The sequence below is a fragment of the Hyperolius riggenbachi genome, chromosome 7 (assembly GCF_040937935.1).
Source record: "Hyperolius riggenbachi isolate aHypRig1 chromosome 7, aHypRig1.pri, whole genome shotgun sequence".
NCBI lineage: Eukaryota > Metazoa > Chordata > Amphibia > Anura > Hyperoliidae > Hyperolius > Hyperolius riggenbachi.
The window spans coordinates 239,184,432-239,207,680 of NC_090652.1; the positions used below are offsets into that span (position 1 = coordinate 239,184,432).

At 44.0% G+C, this 23,249-nt stretch overlaps 1 protein-coding gene across 1 annotated transcript in view; it reads right to left on the bottom strand.

Moving 5' to 3' along the window:
• Window positions 1-3,422: 3,422 nt before the first annotated feature.
• Window positions 3,423-23,249, bottom strand: part of UBE2E3 (ubiquitin conjugating enzyme E2 E3) — a 117,830-nt gene continuing 98,003 nt past the window's right edge. The window contains exons 5-6 of the mRNA XM_068245422.1: window positions 14,851-14,998; window positions 3,423-4,029 (exon numbers count right to left, since the gene is read on the bottom strand). Coding sequence (XP_068101523.1) covers window positions 3,932-4,029; window positions 14,851-14,998 — 246 coding nt within the window. The 3' untranslated portion in view covers window positions 3,423-3,931. The remainder of the gene's footprint in view (window positions 4,030-14,850; window positions 14,999-23,249) is intronic.

The following is a 23,249-nucleotide window of genomic DNA, read 5'->3' on the forward strand; positions in this document are numbered from 1 at the left end:
TCGAACCCCTTGAGAAAGTCACGTGGACGAAACCGGTTGGGTAGGAGCTACAGGGCAGGCGAGGGAGTGCGGAAGTAGGCGGATGCAAGCTGGACGGCGGTGTTACGTGGAGTGAACGGCCGGACTCAGCCTGCTATCTTTCCTACCCTGCGCTTACCTGTATGCCTGTCATAGACATACATGGTGTACACGTGAGTGTATTTGAATTGATTTTATGCAGAATACATTTAATTGGAAATTGGATTACGCTATGTGGAGCGTTTTTATATTACATGCTATGTTAATGAGGATATGAAGAGGTTACAGAGAAGAGCCCATTTATGAACAGAGGGGCAGTCGTTTGTTTAACACGCATATGATCATTTCGTATGATCCAAAGAGCCAGTGAGTGCGCTCACAAGCGGTGTGGTGGAGTTAGAAGATTTTAGAGTTTGTGAACAGATTGAAAGATTCTTGCGCTGATCACTGGAGACCTCACTGAGCATCAACTTAGATCGGCAGCAGCCATTGGATTGCATTGTAGTGTGTGTGGGACTGCGCACGGAGATTGTTCTTTTTTTTGCTCGAGATTTAAAGTATACCTGAAAGGGAAAAATGGTTAAAATTAGATACTTCCTGTACCTCAGTAGTGAAGAGCCTCTGGATAGTCCAGAAGTTGTCCGGATCCTGTGGCTGTGCTCCCGACATGTTTGTGCACATCCTGACTGAGGTCCACACCTAGCTGGTAGAACAGCGTCATTCGTATGCAGCATTTTCCTCCATGCAAAGCTTCATTCTGCTGGGCATGCACAGACCTGACTCACACATTCCCAGTAGGGATGAGCTCATACACGACTGGAAGTGCAGCTTGAAGAAGAAGAGGGTCCTGGGCAGCAACGGCAGCCTCAAAGGAGATCTGGAAAGCCATTGGACCATCCAGATGCTTCCCTGGAAGCCAAATTATTTCATTCCCCACCATCCATGGCAGCCTGGAGGGGGAATAGTATTCAACACGGCCGGGACTTGTTCATCAGCAGGATCAGCCATATACCGGCTGTATCCTGCACCCAAGTCTCCCGCGCCGATTCCTCTCGTACATGTATGATACGGTCAGCGGGATCGGTTGGGGCAGGAAGGGATATTGCTGTCAGCAGGAAGGAGATGGTGGAACTTCCCTGCATGGAAGTCCTATGATAACAGGGATTCACTGAGGTCAACAGAATCTTGTTTTAGGTTCCTTTCACAGTATGCAAATTGTGCTGCAATGCTGTGCAATTGCAACGTAGGCAAAAAGTCGCCTCATGCGGTGCGACCATAAAGTGAGGCATACAATTCAAAAAAAGTATGCCACACGACCACTGTTAAGGTGAGCGTTGCCCTGTAAATGTACTGCATGCTGAGCATTACCCCGACTCTTTAGGCATATTATTGCATCACATTGTGAGGATATTGTCTGCAGCGACACAACAGACACTGTGTAAAAGGAGCCTTACAGCAAACTTGAAGCGAAAAAACTAAACGTATGATATAATGAACTGTATGTGCAGTACGAATGAGTATAACATTAGTAGCAAAGAAAAGATTCTCCTATTTTTATTTTCAGTTATATAGCCTTTCTTTTTTCCTTTTATAACATTGCATCATACTTTCACAGTTGCAGTTTTAAAACCACACTCTGTCTTTTAAGCTATAAAACTAAGAAATAATGACCCTTTGAACTTTCCAGCAGTAAAACCTTATCTCAAACTGTCTCTCACTGTTCTGTTTCTTTGCGGTTTAAAGTTGGTGTGAAGCCATACAAAAAAAAAAAAAAAACCAACACCAGATACTTACCTAAGAAGAGGGAAGACTCTGGGTCCTATAGAGCCTTCCATTCCTCTCACAGTCTGCTCGTTCCTGCGGGAGGCTTTGGCCGTCTTCAGAAGCCCGAGTGCTCCTGAAGACGGGCGGCTCCGTACTGCGCGAGTACGCGAGAAAGCTCGTTTGCGCAGTACAGAGCGGCCCTTCCGCAGGGGCCCCTGAAGACTGCTGAAGCCTCCCGCAGTGGCAGAGAGCTAATGGGAGAGCCAGTGCTGGAGCGCAGGAACTGTGAGAGAAATGGGAAGGCTCTATAGGACCCAGAGACTTCCCTCTCCTTAGGCGAGTATCTGATTTATTTTCTTTTTGAGTGGTTTCACACTCCCTCTAAGTGCTTCAGAAAACAGGATTCTATTCGGCCCAAGTTGGTTCGAATTAGCTCAGGGAATCTCTTTTGCATAGATAACTCTATGGCATAGATAAATCTATTCTTTGCTACTTATGTTCTGTTTCTGTGTTATACTATACATACAATTCATTATCTCATCATCGTATTTGCGCTTCAGGTTTGCTTTCAGAGTGCCAATAGATTGGTAAGGCAGCTTTTTACTCATCACCAGTGCCACAATTTTAGGTAAACTTCAGAATTATATAGATAATCAATCTACACATTATTCTTTTTTATTTTTTACTTTTGACCAGTTCATATTTTCCTAAACACTCTTAAAGGGCATCCGAGGTGAAAATAAACTGATGAGAAAAACAATTGTATCTATCCTCCTCCTCCTAAAAATGACTTTTTTTTAGATATCCCACAGCTTTATTTTATATTTAATTCTAGTTTTTAAGTTTCTACTGTACCATTGTCACCTGCTCAATGACACCTTCATTGAAGTATTCCAGAGCTCAAATCTATGAACTATTAACCTTTTTATCTCTTTTCTGCTTTCAAAAACCATTTACTGACAGGAAAGTGTTTTATGGCTGTAATTACTTAGCAGTGAGGGTTATGCTATAGTCTGACCCGGCCCTGACCCAGACAAACTGTCATTTGCATACCTGATGTTTGACTCTTTCAGGCAGAGAAAGTAAAAAAGGAACACAGCACAGTAATGTGTGTGCTTTGCACTGGACATACACATGTCTATCTCAGCATGTTATATGTCACTTCGGTTGTCTTTTAAGAAAGCCAATACTTATAATATTCTGCATTACCAAACAAAGTGAAATTACAGCTATAATAAACTACATGGGAAATGAGAAACGGAAAAAAAGGAAAGCGAACCAGTTCCTAATGGTGCCCATACACGATACAATAAAAACGTTTGATTTTCCTGTTTATTCTATCTAAATGATCGAATCGAATGAAAGTTGAAAATATTTTTTTTTCCCGATCAAGAAATTCGAACGATTATCCCATTTTTTTTGAGAAAAATCTGATCGGACATGCTGGAAAAATCTTTATATTCGATCTAACGGAATAATCGAACTAAATTATCTAATCGAAAAAAGAAAAAAAAAGTTGTACCATGTATGGGCACCTTTAGAGACATAAATTAGCTGTGCAATCATAACACTAACCTCGATACGCTGCCACTGCGCTCAGTACACTGATCTCCATATGTGAAAGCAAAAGGAAACTACACTTTAGGGAACATGTTTATTGTGTGCTGGGATAATACATTGGGTGCTCTCTGAGCTACAAAGGGATAAAGGAAATCCTTTCAGTACAAACTGACAAAGGTAAAACAGTTTTCACAACAGCGTGTACCACATAATTGGAAATATTTCTGGGTTTAATACAAATGACAGATCTTCTAATAATCTACAGCTAAACTTTAATAACGTCATACAGATAATGAATTAGGCTAAAATGCACTATAATATTTGGTTTGGAACGGTATCCTTAGTACATCACAAAATACGTTTTGATATCCCAAAGAAGCAAGACTTGCAAGTAGGCATTTTAACATGACTAATCTACAGCTACAAAGTTCTACTCTTGATAGCATTTACCTCTCGGGGCAGAATACCATATAGGATAAAAGCAGAGAGTAGAATCAGTATAACATATACACAGAAGTCCGTATTGTAAAGGCTATAAAGATTTGTTGCACATTGTACAGATGCCTTGTGCTTCTTCAAACTGTACAGTTTATGTGGCGTATCTCTTGGTCCACTGTCTGGCTATCCTGTCATGCTCGGCTCTGTTGGTCAGATACTGAGTGGCTATGCTTCCAACCAGGGGGTCAGCTGAAAGAGGAGAAACAAAAAGTTAGTTCATCCAAAATCTGGTGAGAGGAATTTTTCACAAAACCGAAACAGTCTGTATGCATGTAGGATTATTGTGGCTCTGTACAATCTACAAGCTGACACGTCATTGCATTGCAGCGCTTCTGGAGGTGTGTCTTGCTTACAGGGACAACAAAAGGATGATTTGCATATTCAGCACACCTCATATGCTCACTCCAACCTGGATAATAATCACATAATAATACCTTCTGTTTCAAGAAGGCAAAATTCTATTTTACATAGCATTTTTAGTAAGAAGGCTTTTTGTTCCTTTTTAGCCCCCCTACACACTCCTAGGGGAGTTCTGGTTCACCATGAGCTTGCTAGGAAATCTATAAAACAAAAATACCCCAACTTCCAATTTAATTAACTTCTGATCTGATTGCAACTGTATGAATATTCACGGTATGATAACAATCTCAAAAAATACCACAGTACGACAGTATCTGGTATTACACAGAGAGAAGCTCCCTATTCTGGAAGGCTTTTTATCAAATGGCACTTTTATTGGCCTGAGGAAGTGAGCTCAGGCCCACGAAATGCATTGCCTATGCAAAATAAAATTTTTAATGGAGAAAAAAAAAATTACAATTACAAAAAAAACAAAAACAAATAGTTACCTAAGGGTCTGAACTTTTTAAATATGCATGTGAAGGGGGTATACTACGAACATTTTTAAAAATTATAAGCTTATAAATAATGATGGCTGCAAAACGGAAAAAATGCTCCTTTATTTCCAAATAAAATATTGGCGCCATACATTGTGATAGGGACAAAATTTAAATGGTGTCATAACCGAGAAAAACGGGCAAATAAAATACATAGGTTTTAATTATGGTAGCGTGGATTATTTTAAAGCTATAATGGCCGAAAACTGAGAAATAATGATTTTTTTTTCTATTTTTCTTATTAATCCTGTTAAAATGCATTTATAAAAAAAATAATTCTTAGCAAAATGTACCACCCAAAGAAAGCCTAATTATTGGCGGAAAAAACAAGATAGAGATCAATAAATTGTGTTAAGAAGTGATAAAGTTATTAGCAAATGAATGGGAGGTGAAAATTGCTCTGATGCATAAGGTGAAAAATTCCCGCGGGCTGAAATTAGGCCTGAACGATTTTAGGAAAAGATTGAATTGCACGATTTCTGTCTGAAATTGCGATTTCGATTCGATTCACGATTTTCAATGTGCAGCGATGGATCAGAACACTGATGGTGAGTATGAGTGCCCCCAGTATAGGTCGCAGTACAGGTTAGCCAGAACAGCAGAGATATTATTATTGATTTATAAATGCACCGGCATATTCAGAGTTATGTTATTACATAGCAAAACACAAACGTCAAAACTTTCCAACCAACTAACAAAATGGTGTCAATTTGAGAACAGTTGGAAGTAGTAGGGAAAAAGTGTAGATGTCAATATGCACTAGAGACTTGGCTGCTCAGTGAAGGGGACCCTCCATGCTGCAGTCTCTTTAGGGGTGACAGTACAGCAGGTAGTGTGGCAGCTGGAGAGAAGCTTCTATCATCTGCAGCCTCACATTTAGGAAAGCTCCTACTCCTAGCCAAGCTGTCTGCTGGAGACAATGCACTGCAGGCTTGTCAGTGCATGCTGTGCTGGCAGTGGCTGGAGGTGAAGCATACCTCCCAACTTTTTGAGATGAGAAAGAGGGACACTGTAGGACACGCCCCCAGCACACCCCTCGCCATGCATAGTTGCATACCACTAAAAATTAATAAGGAAAAGTGTATTTTTAGAATACTGAGAGCAGATAAGCCTGGCTTGTTTGACTGTACCCAGAATTCAGCTTTGATGCACCAAACAGTCACTGAGTACACCATCATGTGGACCTTATGCAGCTGACCATAGGAATTTTGTTGTCAAGCACCTCAGCTGACCAGTAAATCAAGTACACAAGAAAAGGTCCTACATGTCCTGTATAAGATGTTACATCAGATCTTGCACCACTATTGATTTTTTTTTTACAAGTTTATAAATCAGAAGGGAAGTGAAAGCCTAACAAACGCTGCAGTCGCTTGTAAGCCACCTTCTGCCAATCAACAGGACACTCACCTAGTGTAAAGTTTCTATAGGGAGATGGGATGCTCTGAACAGAGATTACCCACTTCACTGCAGAGTCATCCACATGGCACAAGGAGAGACAGCAGGCTTCTGTGCCCATCCCCTCCTCCGGTAATTGTGCAGATAGTGTTCCGATGAGGAGGACTCAGGATGGAGGGTCAGAGGGCATGGCTGCTGGAGTGTGACAGCTTGAGCAGAGGACAGCGGAGTATAATTCCGCAAAAGACAGGTGATGGGAAGCAGACACCGTGCAGGAGAGGAGACTGTAGAGATGAGAGCAGAGCAGTCACCGCGGGGCTTTGTACTGACGTCATTCCTTGCTCACTATAGGAAGCATGCCCCGCGGTGACTGTACTCTGTTCTCTTGTGTGATCCTTCTGCCGCTCTCCATCCTGATTTCTCCCCAACCCAGGACACAGGCTGGCTGTCGCACTCGCAGGACGCAGGATCAAGCCTCCCAAAGCGGGAAATCTGGACTGTTGCCAAGTTTGTGTGAAGGTGTGCTGACAAGGCTCCCGGTTGTCCGGAATTCATGAAGTCAGAGAGCAGCGGGGCGGGCAATGCGCAGCATGTGGGGGCGGAGCTTCATGAAGTTTGCCCCTGACACAGCTATGGGGGCGAGTGAAGAGACTTTAGTGCGCCACGTGGTAATGCAGTGCCATGGCAACAGCGGGGACGCTGCTCTAGCGTTCCCCGACATTACAAGAACTGCCAGCCGGGTCCCTGTATTTAACTGAAATAGATCCAGAGAGAAAATCGCCGCTGTGACGATCTTGAGATCGTCATGCCCCTGATCATGATTTTCGGTTTTAAATCGAAAATCGTTCAGCTCTAGCTGAAATGGTTAAATAATGTGCCCTTCCCACCCCAGTAAGGTAGCCAGATGTGCCTTACTCCCTCAGCATACATATGATTAAGCTGCCGGGAGATTTGGGTGCAGGGTAAAGAGTTAAACGGCTCACCCTGCTCCTGTAAAAGTCCTCGCTGCGTGAAATACTATTCCCCGTCCAGGCTGCCACGGATAGTGGGGAAAGATGTAATGCGGCTAGTAATTTGTGCTCCATCTTTTGACAGTGCCAAAATTACTCACTGAGCGCCCGCTGTAACCATAATTCGCTGTTTTTACAGAGCTCCATTGCCTCATCCCCCCCTGTATGGTAGCCAGGTATAGGTGCCCCAGTATAAGTAGCCAGGAATTGGTGCCCCAGTATAGGTAGCCAAGAATTGGTGCCCCAGAATAGGTAGCCAAGAATAGGTGCCCCAGAATAGGTAGCCAAGAATAGGTGCCGTCAGTATAGGTAGCCAGGAATAGGTGCAGCCAGTATAGGTAGCCAGGATTGGTGCAGCCAGTATAGGTAGCCACGATTGGAGCAGCCAGTATAGGTAGCCAGGAATAGGTGCCCCCAGTATAGGTAGCCAGGAATAGGTGCCCCCAGTATAGGTAGCCAGGAACTGGCTGTAGTTCATTCATTCAGGTGAGTGCATCGCCCCCCTCGGAAATGCATCCTTCACAGGGTTTTTTTTTTTTCAAACTTCTGCCAAGGCTCTGGCCACCCCCATCTGCGTTGCCATGGCCTAATTAGTGCAGAGCTGGGGGCGGGTTGCGGCAATGCCTGCGGGGCTTTACAAGGACATTCAGAAACATGGTCGCAACTGGATTCTCGAATAGGGTGAAAAGTGTCACCCTATAGCCGATCAACGTAACTAGTTAGGCCTCGTTCAGACTATATGCGCTGCCGTGCGCATTTTGGCAGCGCGTATAGTGTGCGACACGCAAGAACGGTAGACAGCCCTTCTACCGTTCCCATCATATGCGCTGCGTGGCAGCGCGATTGCGCTGTCGCGTGCTGCATGCATTTTTGGGAATCGCAGAGCAGATCCCATTCATTGTAATGAATGGGATCTGCAGCGCAGCGCATAGGAGCGCAGATGGCGTGCGATCGGACGCGTTGCGTTCCAATCGCACAGCCATCTGCGCTAAATGATGTGAACGAGGCCTTAAAGCTGAGACTCCTCCCAACTCTTTTATACTAGATGTACTCTCTAATCTATGAAAATATTGTATCATTAATGGGCACCTTAATGGTTTGTCTTGCATTTGTAACCTACACGCCTTACTAATACTGCAGTGAAAAATGTTGGTTCTTAAATACCAGAAATCCTGCTGGCTTTCCCCATCTTAACGGAGTATTCTTTATAGAAGAAGCATTTCCAACATGGCTTTTACACAAGGCTACATATTACATAAATTGTGAAGACGAAGTCACTTAACATAATTCAAGGGGGAATTATAATTAAGTTTCCATTTGTGCTTACTTTATGACATACATGTCAAACTCTGGCCCGGCGGGCCATATCTGTCCCTCAGAGCCATTAAATTTGGCTCCCAAGTGGTTTCCCCACTTTGCATTATGTTTGGCCCACTCTAGACCACCAGAGAAGGTGGAGATGAAGCCCTAGAACACCAGGGAAGCCATATGGGGGAAAGCACTAAACACTAGGGAATTGCATAGGGGAGGGTGTGGGCCACTAGACACCAGGAAACTGTATAGGAGAGGATGGGGGCTACTAGACACCAGGGAACCGTATAGGAGAGGGTGGGGGCTACTAGACACCAGGGAACTGTATAGGAGAGGGAGGAGGACCACTAGTCACTGGGGAACTGTATAGAGTTTGAAGGGAAGCCAATAGACACCAGGGAACTTTATAAGTGAGGAAGGTGGCCAGTAGATGTAGAGGTTGGCCCGTGACAAGGTCCCAGTGTTGAATTTCAGCCCACTTTGTATTTGAGTTTGACACCCTTGCTCTAGGTCTATGTAAAAAATAAAAAAAATTTAAAAAAAGTACATAAATATGAAAGTGCAGATTCACCAGAACAATAAACAGCGGTTATGACTTATAATCCAACTAAAACAGACATCCAACCAACTCTCTACCTGCTACCATTCTTAGGTAGGGGTTTGGATAGGGTATGTTTGCCTAAGCAGAGGGGATAAGCACCAGGGAAAAAGGAAAGTAGCACCAAACCAGTATCATTTTTTTTAAAAAGGGAAGCCAGCAAGGGCAGCCTTCATATTTCTCAGTGGTTGTAACACAAGCCGCCAAGAGATATGTTCTGTCCGAACAGGTTCCCGGAAAACAGATTACATCGCTGACAGATCACAGGACGCTCCATTCACACTTGGCGGCATAGTTATCTTAATAGACACATTACTTTAAATTAAACCTTCACCATCTGTTCTGCCCTGAAATTACAAATGCAAGAACATAATTTACAGCGCGCACAAAAAGATATGCAATTCAAATTCGCAAGTGTACTCATTGAAGCAAAGCTGTTATTTCGGGACTAAAAGCATTCGTGCTTGTTGTAACATTTTCCTAGACAGATAAAGCTATTTATGTTTGTTAATCAATAAAAACATTGCGCTTCTTCGCCAATTTGGTATTTCAAACTCGCTAAGCAAAAATACAGTTTTACACTCAGACAGTGGAGGGGGTTTATCGAGCAAGTCTACACCAGAATCCCAGGCTTTTACAGTTCAAACCACACAGTTATTAGTGTAACAAAGCATTTGCAATGGTTATTCTGGGCCTAAAGTCCATGGCACTGGCTCTGTGAAGACGTACTACAGACTCGCAGTTTCATGTTAAAAGGCAAATAGGCGCACAGCATAGCAAGCTGCGGTCTAGAGGAGTTCTTACTTAGGATCGGGGAGGGCGACTTATAAATCAAACTGCCCTGCTATAATAACTCACTCCTACTGTTCCCATTCTGTACCGGGTGTCAAAACTGATAAATCTAACTCTGTGTCTGCTTGAAAATGTTAAAAATTGTGGGGATTCTAAAGAGAAATGTCACTTTCGCTAAACATTTCTATAGCAGATTGCTACACCAGCCATTTTATAAGTGAAGGTTATTAAAAATTAATTCACTTTTCTATTTCAGTCTGCAACCAGCTAGAACCCTTCTAAATCTAAAAACACACAGACTATACTCTTTACAATCTCTGCAATAGTTCACAGTTTGGGCAACACAACTTTTCTGGTTGAACTCGATGGACGTATGTCTTTTTACAACCCAAATAACTATACAACTATGAATGCTCAAAATTTGCCCCGATGTCAGCATAAAGTAAGGGCCCTTTCCCTCTAAGAAATGCGCAGTCACGGTTCTTTTTATTTCCACAACCAATTGTGCCGTGATCAGTTGTGTATATGGTGCAATTGCGGTGCCTTCGTGATTTCCGACAGGAGGGAAAAAGAAAAACTCGCTGGGGGAAATAAGTTGCAATTGGCCAATTGCGGGGAAAATCGCACATCGGCGCAATTGCTATTTCTGTTCTCCTATACTTTGTACCAGAGCGCAAACGCGACAAAAATGCAGCAGATCAACTATTGCTATTTGGGAAAAATTGATTGCACTAGTAGAAAAACAGCATTGGAATTTCCATGTTAAGCGTGCAATGCTGTTCTGATACGCAAAATGTAAACGATTTGATTTATTGGTCGAATCGCAGACAGTGGAAAAGAGCCCTAATTGTCTAGATTACCATTGATTGGCTCTCCTTGTTCTTTAGCAACGCTTTCTATTGTATGGACCATACAGTTTATATCTAGAGCAGGGGTTTCACACTCAAATACAAAGTGAGACGAAATCATACACTGAGACCTAGTTGCAGGCCAACCTCAATCTCTACTGACCACTTTCCTCCCTTATAAAGTTCCCGGGTATCTAATGGCACCTCTTCCAACCCCTGTACAGTTCCCAGGTGTCTAGTGGTCCTTCCCCCCCTATATAATTCTCTTGTATACAGTTCTAGGGCTTCACCTTCAATATAGCTTCTCTGGTGGTCTAGAGTGGGCCAAACATAATGCAAAGTGGGGAAAGCACTTGAGGGCCAAATTGGATGGCTCTGAGGGCCAGAGTTTGACATGTATGATCTAGAGAGATACCAGAAATGTATTTTTTTTTCACTAAATCTAATATGTGAAAGCGGGTGAAATGGAGGACTCGGGAGCATTATGATCAGAGCAGGATAGAGAGGGGTGAATATAATGCTTACCAGTATGCTCTCTGTTCAATCTCATTAGGTGGCACTGTTTAGTGAAAAGTACAGTTAGGGCTGGTGCACACCAAGAGCGCTTCTGAGCGTTTTAAAAAATGCTAGTGCTTTGAAAAGCGATTGGCTAATGGTTTTGAATGGGATGGATCACACCAGAGCGATGTGATTTTCTGCCAAATGCAAACGGGGTCCTATAGCATTTCTGCGCTTTTCTGAGGCGATTCAGCTTCAATGTTAAGTATAGGAAAGTGGAAAATCACAAGCTTGTTTGTTACAAAAGCTGTTCGGTTCCAGCTTTACTGTAACAAATTAAAAAAAGCTACGGCAAAATGATCCAAAAATCACTAGGCATAACTAGAAAATCGCTAGGCACATGTCTAGGATCGCTCTGAAAAATCACTTCAAAAAGAGCTGACCGTTTGCGATTATGCTGGCACTTTTTGGTGTGCATTAGCCCTCAATTTGGGGATTGCTTATGCAAACTAGAGCTACAACTTTAGCATGACAGAAGAGGGAAAAGCAGAAGTTATTACAATCTCAGCGTAAAAGAAGGGGGGGGGGGGGGGCTGGGCACTAAGGTATCCCTGCTTAGTCTTCTGTAGTTCCCTGGGGTAGATGGGCACAGGTGCATGTGCTCAGTACTTATATAAAGCAGCAGACAGATACTTACATCACTGGGGCTTAGCTGAAGTCTCAGTTAAAGTAGCTCTACTGCAACAAATGCTCAAGTGGTTTATGTTTCGATAGGTTTTTATTGAACAGTTTTTGTTTTTTTTATGTTTCAATAGGTTTTTATTGAACAGTTTTTGTGCACAAGTGGTTTAACATGTACAGCTATAGTACTGTACATGCTGGACCATTCTAAGGAAAAAGTTCTACTTTTCTAGACCTCTTGACAAAAAGAAATTGCAGGACCCATTATATAGCCAGAAATAGACAGCTGAAAGAACAGGTACTGACCAACTGCATTGCGCTCCACATATTATAACAATACAAGGAGATGCCACTGAAGAACTTTCTTTTGGGATAAAACTTTAAAGAGAAAATAACGTTATTAATAAAATGTATTCTTTTTACAACATTACTTTATAAATGGGTTGCCCATTGTAAAACCTTTCACCTCCATGATTTACATACTAAAATGTATCACAGGCGGTAATATCTTTAGCTCAGGTGCAGTTCTGTGGAATGTTTGTTTCTGAGCGTTTCGATTAGATTTTGTCAAAAAATGTTAGGCTTTCCCATTGTAAAATCTGACCTATGTGAATTAAGCATGATCTCACGTAAATTCATTACTTCTCAGATTATGCTCCAATTTTTTATAGTTTTGTAGAATGAAACAGGATGGTCCTTAAAAAACAACTGACCTGAGAGGCTGCCATATTTACTTCTTTTTAAACAGTACCAGTTGCCTGGCAACCTGCTTGATCCTTAACCAGTGGCAGCTGCAGGACCAGCGACGCAGTATTGCGTCGCCAGCTGCAGGCTGATTAATCAGGAAGCAGCCGCTCGCGCGAGCGGCTGCTTCCTGTCAATTCACGGCGGGGGGCTCTGTGAATAGCCTGCGGGCCGCCGATGGCGGCTCGCAGGCTAAATGTAAACACAAGCGGAAATAATCCGCTTTGTTTACATTGTACGGCGCTGCTGCGCAGCAGCGCCGTAAGGCAGATCGGCGATCCCTGGCCAATCAGCGGCCGGGGATCGCCGCCATGTGACAGGGGACAGCCTGTCACTGGCTGCACAGGATGGATAGCGTCCTGTGCAGCCCGGTTCACCAGGGGGGGCCAGGTAGGAGAGGGAGGGGGAGGATTTTGCCGCGGAGGGGGGCTTTGAGGTGCCCCCCCCCCCCGCAACACCCGGCAGGCAGGAGCGATCAGACCCCCCCAGCACATCATCCCCCTAGTGGGGAAAAAAGGGGGGCGATCTGGTCGCTCTGCCTGCACCCTGATCTGTGCTGGGGGCTGCAGAGCCCACCCAGCACAGATCAGCTAAAACAGCGCTGGTCCTTAAGGGGGGGGTAAAGGGTGGGTCCTCAAGTGGTTAAAGGGAATCCAGGCGAGAGGGATATGGAGGCTGGCATATTTATTTCCTTTTAAACGATACCAGTTGCCTGGCAGCCCTGCTGATCTTTAAAGCGGAATTGTCACCATAAAAATCACATTTCAACAGCAACTGGTCTGAGTGTATTAAGTGATAAAGATGCTAATCCTGCATTCAAAACTTGCATAACTTTTTCTGCTGTTATGGTTTGCAGTTATCACATAACTTAGGAGCACTGGCTCTTTAGTAGTCGTGCCAAAGAATTGCATGCTGGGGGTTCTTTTTATCTATAATATATTCCTCCTCTTCCATTTATTTCCCTGCCTAACTGCTTATCAGAAAATCCCTCTGATTACTTGTGTTTACAAGCAAGGCTGAGGTGACTCAGTGATTGGATGTGTAAATAAAAACAAACAAACAGTGCAGTTGTTAGTATACACCCCAGTGGGAGTGTCTGCAGACTCTGGGAGGAGGGCAGCTAATGAATACACAATGAGCAAGAGAAGGGAGGGGGGGGGGGGAAACAAGAGTCAGGGAGGATATGATGTCAGCATTAGCTTGGAAAGATGGCCACTGCCTAGAATAGGATTTTCTGCTTTTCCTTTATACAATTCACAGGAATCATTAGGTGGATTGCACAATACATCTGTTATGTAAGTAGAAGTAGTATTTATCTACTTATGCAGTGTTCTCCCCAGGCTCTTTTAGCCGGGTGCTCCACCCGGCTAGTTTTGGTGACCACCCGGCTGTCATCGGCTCACCTCTTCCTATGCTGTAAGCTGAGTTGCGCACAGAGGCACCGGCCCTGCATTCTCTAATCACGCCTCACCCGGCTAATTTTTCATGCCACCCAGCTACAATTTCATGCCACCCGACTGGAAAACATTTCTGGGGAGAACACTGTTATATATGTGGTTTTTATTTCTAGGTTAGCATGGGTGTCGCTTGTTCTTTAAAGCTTCAGTAGTGTCTGAATCACACACCCAAAACAAGCAAAACTTTAGTCAACCATCTGATCTGTATGCTTGCTCAAGGTCTATGACAAAGTATTAGAGGCAGAGGATCAGTAGGACAGCCAGGTAATGTGCATTGTTTAAAAGGAAATCAATATGGTAGCATCCATATCCCTCTCCGGTCTGTTATCCGTTAACGTGTGTGGCCACCATTAGGTGGCACAGGCAATGCGGAAATGTTTAGTGAGAAGTACAGTTAATTTGGGGTGTGCTTATGCAAACTAGAGCTACAACTTTAGCATGACAGAAGAGGAAAAAGCAGAAGTTATTATAAAGCTGGTCCACTAAGTCTACTTCCTTCTACAATAAATATCACAATTAAATGCATGAATTCCTATGAACAGAAAACAACAAGCAACGCTACAAAACTGTTCTCAGCTAACAGAACCACAAGAGCCCAGGAAAGAGCTGCCATGGTGCCCCAAAGGACCATAAATGATTCCCCCACCATATCTGTGCAGGACTAGGAAGCCAGAAAAACAAAGAATCAATGAGCTCATATGTGCACAGACCAGTGACTTCACAGGACTAGCACATAATCACTGAATGCACACATTTGCATCTGTCCAATAAGGTACATACCAGGGTTGCAGTCTGTCAGGAGGGAACAAATAGATAGCAAAACTTTTGATATAGTCAATGCTGGACTCCAGTTGTCTTTCAGAATATCCAAGCAGATTACTCCTTGGCTGTTGATATTACAGTGATAGATTCTGGTGCGGAACGTGACCTAAACGGAAAAAAAGAAAAGAGAAATTAGTTACTTTAGAGTTCTTCGATATACACATATACACTCACCTAAAGGATTATTAGGAATTCAATTTCTCATTAATGCAATTATCTAATCAAACAATCACATGGCAGTTGCTTCAATGCATTTAGGGATGTGGTCCTGGTCAAGACAATCTCCTGAACGCCAAACTGAATGTCAGAATGGGAAAGAAAGGTGATTTAAGCAATTCTGAGCGTGGCATGGTTGTTGGTGCCAGAGGGGCCGGTCTGAGTATTTCACAATCTGCTCAGTTACTGGTATTTTCACGCACAACCATTTCTAGGGTTTACAAAGAATGGTGTGAAAAGGGAAAAACATCCAGTATGCAGGAGTCCTGTGGGCAAAAATGCCTTGTTGATGCTAGAGGTCAGCGGAGAATAGGCTGACTTATTCAAGCTAATAGAAGAGCAACGTTGACTGAAATAACTACTCGCTACAACCGAGGTATGCAGCAAAGCATTTATGAAGCCACAACACACACAACCTTGAGGCGGATGGGCTACAACAGCAGAAGACCCCACCGGGTACCACTCATCTCCACTACAAATAGGAAAAAGAGGCTACAATTTTTATTTATTGTATTTATAAAGCGCCAACATATTATGCAGCACTGGACATTAGTTTAGGTTACAGACAATAGTTAGGGGTGGCATACAGCAATATGACAATACAGGAATACAAGAAAAACCAGATCACGCAGCACAGTATGAGTACAAGGTAATGCTTAGTCAGTCACTGGATGGGAGCATGGAGATTAGGCAAGTCACTCAAATGCATAGCATGGGTTCACAGTAATGGAGGTGCATGATCAGGTAGGACACAAAAGGAGGAGGCTACTTAAAGGCTTACAATCTAGAGCAGGGGTACCCATTAGGTAGATAGCGATCTACCGGTAGATCGCAAAGGACTTCTTGGTAGATAAATAAATAAATAAATAGATCCCGACCCCACTACATTTTCCATTCTGTATATACAAATGTGCTCCTAAAATTGTATATAGGTAGATCATTTTGACTTGCTAATTTTTAAAAGTAGCTCACAAGCGAAAAAAGTGTGGGCACCTCTGATCTAGAGGGAGAGGTAGGGACACGAGCTCACCAAATTTGGACAGTTGAAGACTGGAAAAATGTTGCCTGGTCTGATGAGTCTTGATAGAGTCAGAATTTGACGTAAACAGAATGATAACATGGATCCATCATGCCTTGTTGCAAGTGTGCAGGCTGGTGGTGGTGGTGTAATGGTGGGGGGGGGGGGGGGGTGTTTTCTTGGAACACTTTAGGCCCCTTAGAGCCAATTGGGCATCATTTCAAGGCCAGGGGCTACCTGAGCATTGTTTCTGACCATGTCCGTCCCATCATGACCACCATGTACCCATCCTCTGATGGCTACGTCCAGCAGAATAATGCACCATGTCACAAAGCTCTAATCATTCAAAATTGGTTACTTGAACATGACAATGAGTTCACTGTACTAAAATGGCCCCCACAATCACCAGATCTCAACCCAATAGAGCATCTTTGGGATGTGATGGAACGGGAGCTTCGTGCCCTGGATGGGCATCCCACAAATCTCCATCAACTGCAAGATGCTATCCTATCAGTATGGGCCAACATTTGTAAAGAATGCTTTCAGCACCTTGAGGGGAAAGGGGGTCAAACACCGTATTAGTATGGTGTTCCTAATAATCCTTTAGGTGAGAGTGTGTGTGTGTGTGTGTGTGTGTATATATATACACACACACACACGGACATACACATATATATATATATATATATATATATATATATGCCGTTTGTTCATTCGGGTCTGACTCTTTGCAGCCCGATGGAGCACAATGAACCCCTTTATAAAACACAGATTTTGCTAAGAACCCCCCAGTTGTGGAAAATCTCTTCTTGAGTACCCCTTGACATATAAATTTGTTAGAAATACTCCATAATTGTTTAGGAATGCTTTACAAATATTCCTTTATGGATTAAATTAACAAAAAGATACTGATTTCGGTTGTTAATATTATTTAGCATTTATATAGAACCAACATCTTCTGCAGCCCTTTACAGAGAACGTAGTCTTGCCACTAGCTGTCCCTCAGAGGGGCTCACAATCTAATCTCTACCACAGTTATATGTCTATTAAAGTCTAGGGACAATTTTGGGATGTGAAAAGAGACCGGAGTGTCCAGAGGAAACGCACACAGAGAGTGTCCTAGTTGGGATTTGAACCAAGGTCTCAGCGCTGCAAGGCGAGAGTGCTATCCACTATGCCTCAGCAATGTCCATAAACAACATATTACAGCTAATTTTTACACCGTGGCATCATTTTCTGTGGTGCTCTGCAAAGTAAGAAACATACATGGGCACAGAACTCACACCGGCACATAATATAGAGATGGTAAGCAACATAAATACCACAGTGACTATTACATTGTGTCTAACAAAACTCACAGCAATTTACAAGAAACTAAAGGGAGAGAGGGCAACACTTGTGAGTTCACAAGATGAGGCTTATTATTAGTATCCTCACTGAGTGATGCACTTCATTACTGGAAGAGATGTGGTTACACTATATGTGATAGGCATCCTACCTGGCGACACTGAAATCAGTCTATTTGAAACCGATTTCATTAATACACTGAAATGCTGGAAGACAAACTATTGTACTACTCTTGCCTTACCCTGGTATTTTTTATATTCTTTCTGACAAAGAATCACCACAATACCTCCCTACATTCATACTCCAATGTCTCTTGACTAAACAATTCTCTTTAAAGAGTTTTATTAGGCATGACTGATAAGGAGAAGAGTTTCTTGGCATAGAAATCATTTGTGAATAGGGCTTTAAACAGCCTGCTTTTTCAGTAAATTAAAAAAGGCCAGGGTCCTCCCCAGACAAGAGCAGAAATGTTCTTTCCCTCACCTGGGCAGGAAGCTGACTTTCTACCTTAAAATGTCAGCATTTCTACTGTAGTTTATTCTATGAATTCTATGAATTATTTTATCCTTCTAGGCTGTATTTGTACAGCTGTTGTTATGGACCCCTGTCAGAAGGTCTTCCCTATTCCTCCCCATCCTGCCAGAACTTATTTACTAGATAGAAGTTGCAGTGTTTCTTTAACATTGCACTTTGAGCTTGCCAGGAGAAAAGCGCAATATAAATGTTCTGTGTCTTACATGATAGAAGTGGATACATCCATGCACTATGCAAATGTATGGTTTTCACTTTAGGAATGTAAGTTTGCGTGAGTCAGCTGGCTGTGTGTTTGAGTCAAGGATTTAAATTTTGCACTGTGTCAACGTCCAGCCTCCTGAGTGCCTCATATGTTAGTCATGAGCCTGACAGAGTGACTACCATTTTTTGCTGGTGCAGCTGGAAGGCCTGATGCAATTACCTATCTATAGACAAAGGGAGACTGTGTACGGAAAAACAGATCTCTTTTTTCCCAGACAGAGTGACCTTTCCTGTTAGATTTGAGTTGACCACTATGTGTAAGGCCCGGTTCACACTTGCGGTGGCCCTCCGGAATCGCCGTGCCGGAGCCGCACCGCCTGCAGAACGGACGGAACGGACGCACGGCATAGCAATTAAAGCCTATGCGTCCGTTCACATGGGTCCGTTCTGCAGAACCGGAGCCGGACCGGATCCGGGCCGGATCCGGACTCCGTTCCAACATGCGCTATTTTTTCATCCGGCCCCTCCGGCAGCCGTATCCGGGGCGGAGCCGGACTGCACCATCCGGCCAATACAAACAAATGGGAACCGGAGGCCGCACAACACACTGGCTGAGAAATCCGGATGTTCTACCCCACTTCCTATGCGGATTGTTGCGGCGATATTGGCTGGGGACACATGGGCAAGCATTTCGGAGTGGAGCAGCACGAGCTGGAGGTGTTGGCAAGATGTTGGCAGCATGTCGGAGGTGGAGGTGAGTGCTAAACAGCAGAGGGCCTGATTCCACAGGTCCCCCTTCTGCTGACCTCCCAGACCCCAACATTTTTTTTTTTTTTTACGTTACTTTGCCAAACGGATCCGGATCGCATCCTGATTACCACCTGATGCAACCTGACCGGATCCGGATCGGATCCGGATCAGAACCGTACGGTTCCGATCCGGATCCGGTCAGGTCATCCGGTCCGTTTGGCAAACAACCGCTAATGTGAACCGGGCCTAACATGTTTCTCTGCAGCCTCCAGCACTTCAGTAGGGAAGGGTTAATATTACATCACTGGTGATGAGTCAAAGTACAGAAAAGATGCCAAATCTTGCATTGGTATCCAGGGCTGTGGAGTCGGTACAAAATCCACCGACTCCTCAGGTTAGGATTCCACCGACTCAGACTCCTCGACTCAAGACGCCTCTAATTTGCATATTACAATTTTGTTGATTGAAAGTATGTAACATGAAATGCATCTCTTAACGCTTAGGAATTTTGCCAACGATTAGGAATTTTTAAATACAACTGAAGTGAGAAGGATAAGGAGGCTGCCATATTTATTCCCTTTTAAATAATACCAGTTACCTGGCTAGCCGGCTGATCTTCTGCCTCTAATACTTTTAGTCATATACTAAAACTAGTCCTTAGTAAGAGTACGTGTAGAAGACAGGAACAAAGAACATGGATCAGGCCCCAGGCAATGTGACTGTGGGTACATGTAAGAGTGATGTGCAGGTACTCTGCGGGAGAATGAGGCAATTCTTCCTCTATTACACATGTACAATCTGAACCAGGTTTATGGGTGATAGACAACACCTCTGTGTTCAATGTGCACAGCATTCTCAGTGGATTCCCTGCAGCTCTGTGGGGAGTGCATATGTAGAGTATAGTACTACTGTGTAACAAAGTAAACCTGAGACAGATGAAATTAAAGTTTTATACATACCTGGGGCTTCCTCCAGTCGCCTTCAGGCTAATCAGTCCCTCGTTGTCCTCCTCCGCCACCTGGATCTTCTGCTATGAGTCCAGGTACTTGAGCCAGTCGGGCGTAGTTTGCATGCACACACTCCGCCACCGGGAGCGTACCACACCTGCGCAGCACTGTTGTGCAGGTGCAGAATGCTCCTGGCTGTGGGAGCGGCACGTGGCTGGACTCCGCTGACTGGATGAATTACCGAGACTCATAGCAGAAGATCCAGGTGGCGGAGTAGGACAGCGAGTGACTGATTAGCCTGAAGGGGGCTGGAGGAAGCCCCGGGTATGTACAAAACTTTTCTTTTCATCCGTCTAAGGTCCCATTTTAATTCATAGTCACCAAACCAAATTTAACAACATATCAAATTATTTGATTTCATGAGCAAAGGGAGTGCATACATTTGCATATACCAGCATCAACGCAGAATTATTTCCAAAGAGGCTTCCCTGTCCTCTGAATCTCCAGGGAACCCAGCGCTGCCCCCCCTGCAACTGCCTCAACAAGCTGTGATATATTTACCTACAGCAATCCTGCGCAGGCACACCAGTGGCTCTTCTTTCGGGCTAAGGCGAAAATAGTGGAGCCCGATCATATCCGCTCTACTGCGCAGGCGTGAGTCCTTTGCGTCTGCACAGTAGAGCGGATACGATCGGGCTGGGCCATTTTCACCTTAGCCCCAAGGAAGAGCCACTAGTGCGCCTGCGCAGGATCGCGGTAGTTAAATATTGACTTCGCCGCAGCTCGGGGGGGACCCGGCACTCCAATGGAGGGACAGAGGACGACGGGGAAGCCTCGTTAGGATCCAGAGGCTTCCCCCTCCCAAGGTAAGTATCCCCCAGAAGGTTTTTTTTTCATTACAGATTATCTTTACAAATTAAAAACCACGCCCCCATGAACCACGAATTCTAAAGCCTGGCCAGCAAGGTGAGATGACACTCACCACTCGTTTAAGGCATGTTGTTAAGGTGTGCAGAAGGCGTTTTTAGGCTTTTAAAACATGGCGGGAGAGCACTCATCTGGAAGAGTGTGTAATGCAGGTGTGCTTTAAGTCTGGGCAGACCATAAAATGAAGCTCTGCTTGAAACAATCTAGTCTATGACTTGAGTTGCAGGTAATCCTGAGCATAGTGAAATAATCATGTGTGACCAATGCTTAATAATACTCTCTTCAGTAGAAAAATCAAACAATCTCTGAATCCCATTCAAGCCAAATTGAAACATATCCCAGTTTGGAAATGACAGCTGTGGTTGGCAGCAGAGCTTAGTGATCTCTAAACGTGGGCAGATCAGTCACCCTACACATCTGCCTGTTTGTGGCTAGCATTGGAGAGGGCATCTACGGTTTAATATTTACAGACTATGAAATGCATTTCTTGTATTAATTTTGGAATGACTACAAAGCCAGAAACAAGCCGCTTGTGGGCTCCTTGCTGCAGACAGAGATGGGTTCCTAATTACAGAGATCGTTCATTCTGTGTTCAGTCACTGCAAAGTGTGCTATATCCATTTACACAGCACCATCCTCTTTCACAGCTATAGCAGTAGGAGAACAGAGGCGCCAGCAGGATAAAAGTGGATAAAAACTTTAAAATTTGCTGGGAGGAAGCGGTGGACTTACCTCCATAAAGCAGACACGAAAGACTGTCTGAATAGTAGTCACATTTATTAATTAGTACCCCAAAACAGTGCAATGCGTTTCGCAGGCCCAGCCCGCTTCATCAGGCAATAAAAATGGGGACAAGACAGAATTTCAGCAATAGCAGGTGTAGCGTGAAATTCTATGATAGTTCGCTAATATGAACTGCCTACATACTGCGGCGTTGGAAACTCCCTGTATTCTCCGCCTGTGTCGTACTCCGCTTCCCGTATGTAAATACAATTAGTGGCAGCGCGGCTCTCCAAATCAACAGTTATAGCGGAGATTCCAGACCCCTCTTCACCCGCTGGGCTCCCACAAGTTGCTGCTTCTTCTGACGCAATCAGCAGGAGCAGTCACTAGGGGGAGCTGTGCGGAAGATGAGAGGTCTGCTGATCACCAATGGAACTGTGGATTAGGTGAGCTGCGCTGCCGCTAACTGTATTTACACACAGGAAGCAGAAGAAACGTGGGGGGGCAACACATGGGGACACAGGACACGAGGACAAATGGGGAAACAATAATTGCAGAAGAACATCTTCAAGATGCTCCTGGAACATGGACGCACCAGGATTAGTATATTTTTTCCCCAGGTTTTTGCCCTCCAAAGCTAGGTGTCTCTTATAGTCCGGAGTGTCTTATAGTTTGAAAAATAAGGTAGCGTATACAGTATTAGCAAGAAGGGAAATGCAAAGGCCAAATTCCCAAGTAACTCCTCAGCAGTGTGTAATTCTAGCCAGGATTGGTTGCTTCGTGGCCACATGCCTTACTCACGATGATCTACTTTTTATGCCAACCATTAGAAAGCATATCAAGGCTCTTCTAGGAGGGTAAAACATGTCCTACGGTCAGCAGTTTATCATTTCAGACAAGGAGCTACAGGCACATTTTAATAAAGCAGCTTGGAAGAGATCAACAAGCTGTATACGGCTATACAAATACTTACACTGCTCTAAGTGTTATATGCCTAGCTTGACTAGATTTAAAAATACTCAGAGCTTTATCCCAGGCTTCTATATTTGTCTTTCCCAGTCAGAATTACTGGCAAAAGCCATTTTAGTGTTACTGATCCAAGAGGCAGGACTGCTATTATGGAGATCTTCATCGTGCTCTAAGCCACTGGCTTTGTTTCCTTCACATATAAAGATGAATGTGTGTCGGATTACTGAAATGGCAAAAAACCCGCCTGTGTGAAACATACAAATTACGCTTAATGCTTCCAAGTTTTTCCAGTGAATGAAAAATGTCTATTTATGAGTCAGAACCCACATCAATAATATACTGCAATAGCTCTTGTGAAGGGTGCCATTGGGAGTGGGCTCTTAGAGGAAGATCATATCATAGACTGAACAAATGACAAAACTATACATGGGCAGCACGGTGGTGTAGTGTATAAAGCCTCGTATGATGGTGTAGTGTATAAAGCCTCATACACACTTACAGCACAAGTTGTGAAGCAGGGATTGGGACTCGATCTCTCGAGCGATGCGGCCAATGCTGTACAGAGGAGTCGCTAGCCTACAGGGTAGCAAAGCATTCTGCTGCTGTGCAGGAGGAGGACGGCTGAAGGAGCAGTGCATGAGGAGCAGAAGAACAATGTGAGAAGTACAATGGTCTTGGCCAGTGCTCAGCTGAGGTGGTCCAGTCAGGCTGATCCCTAGCCAAGG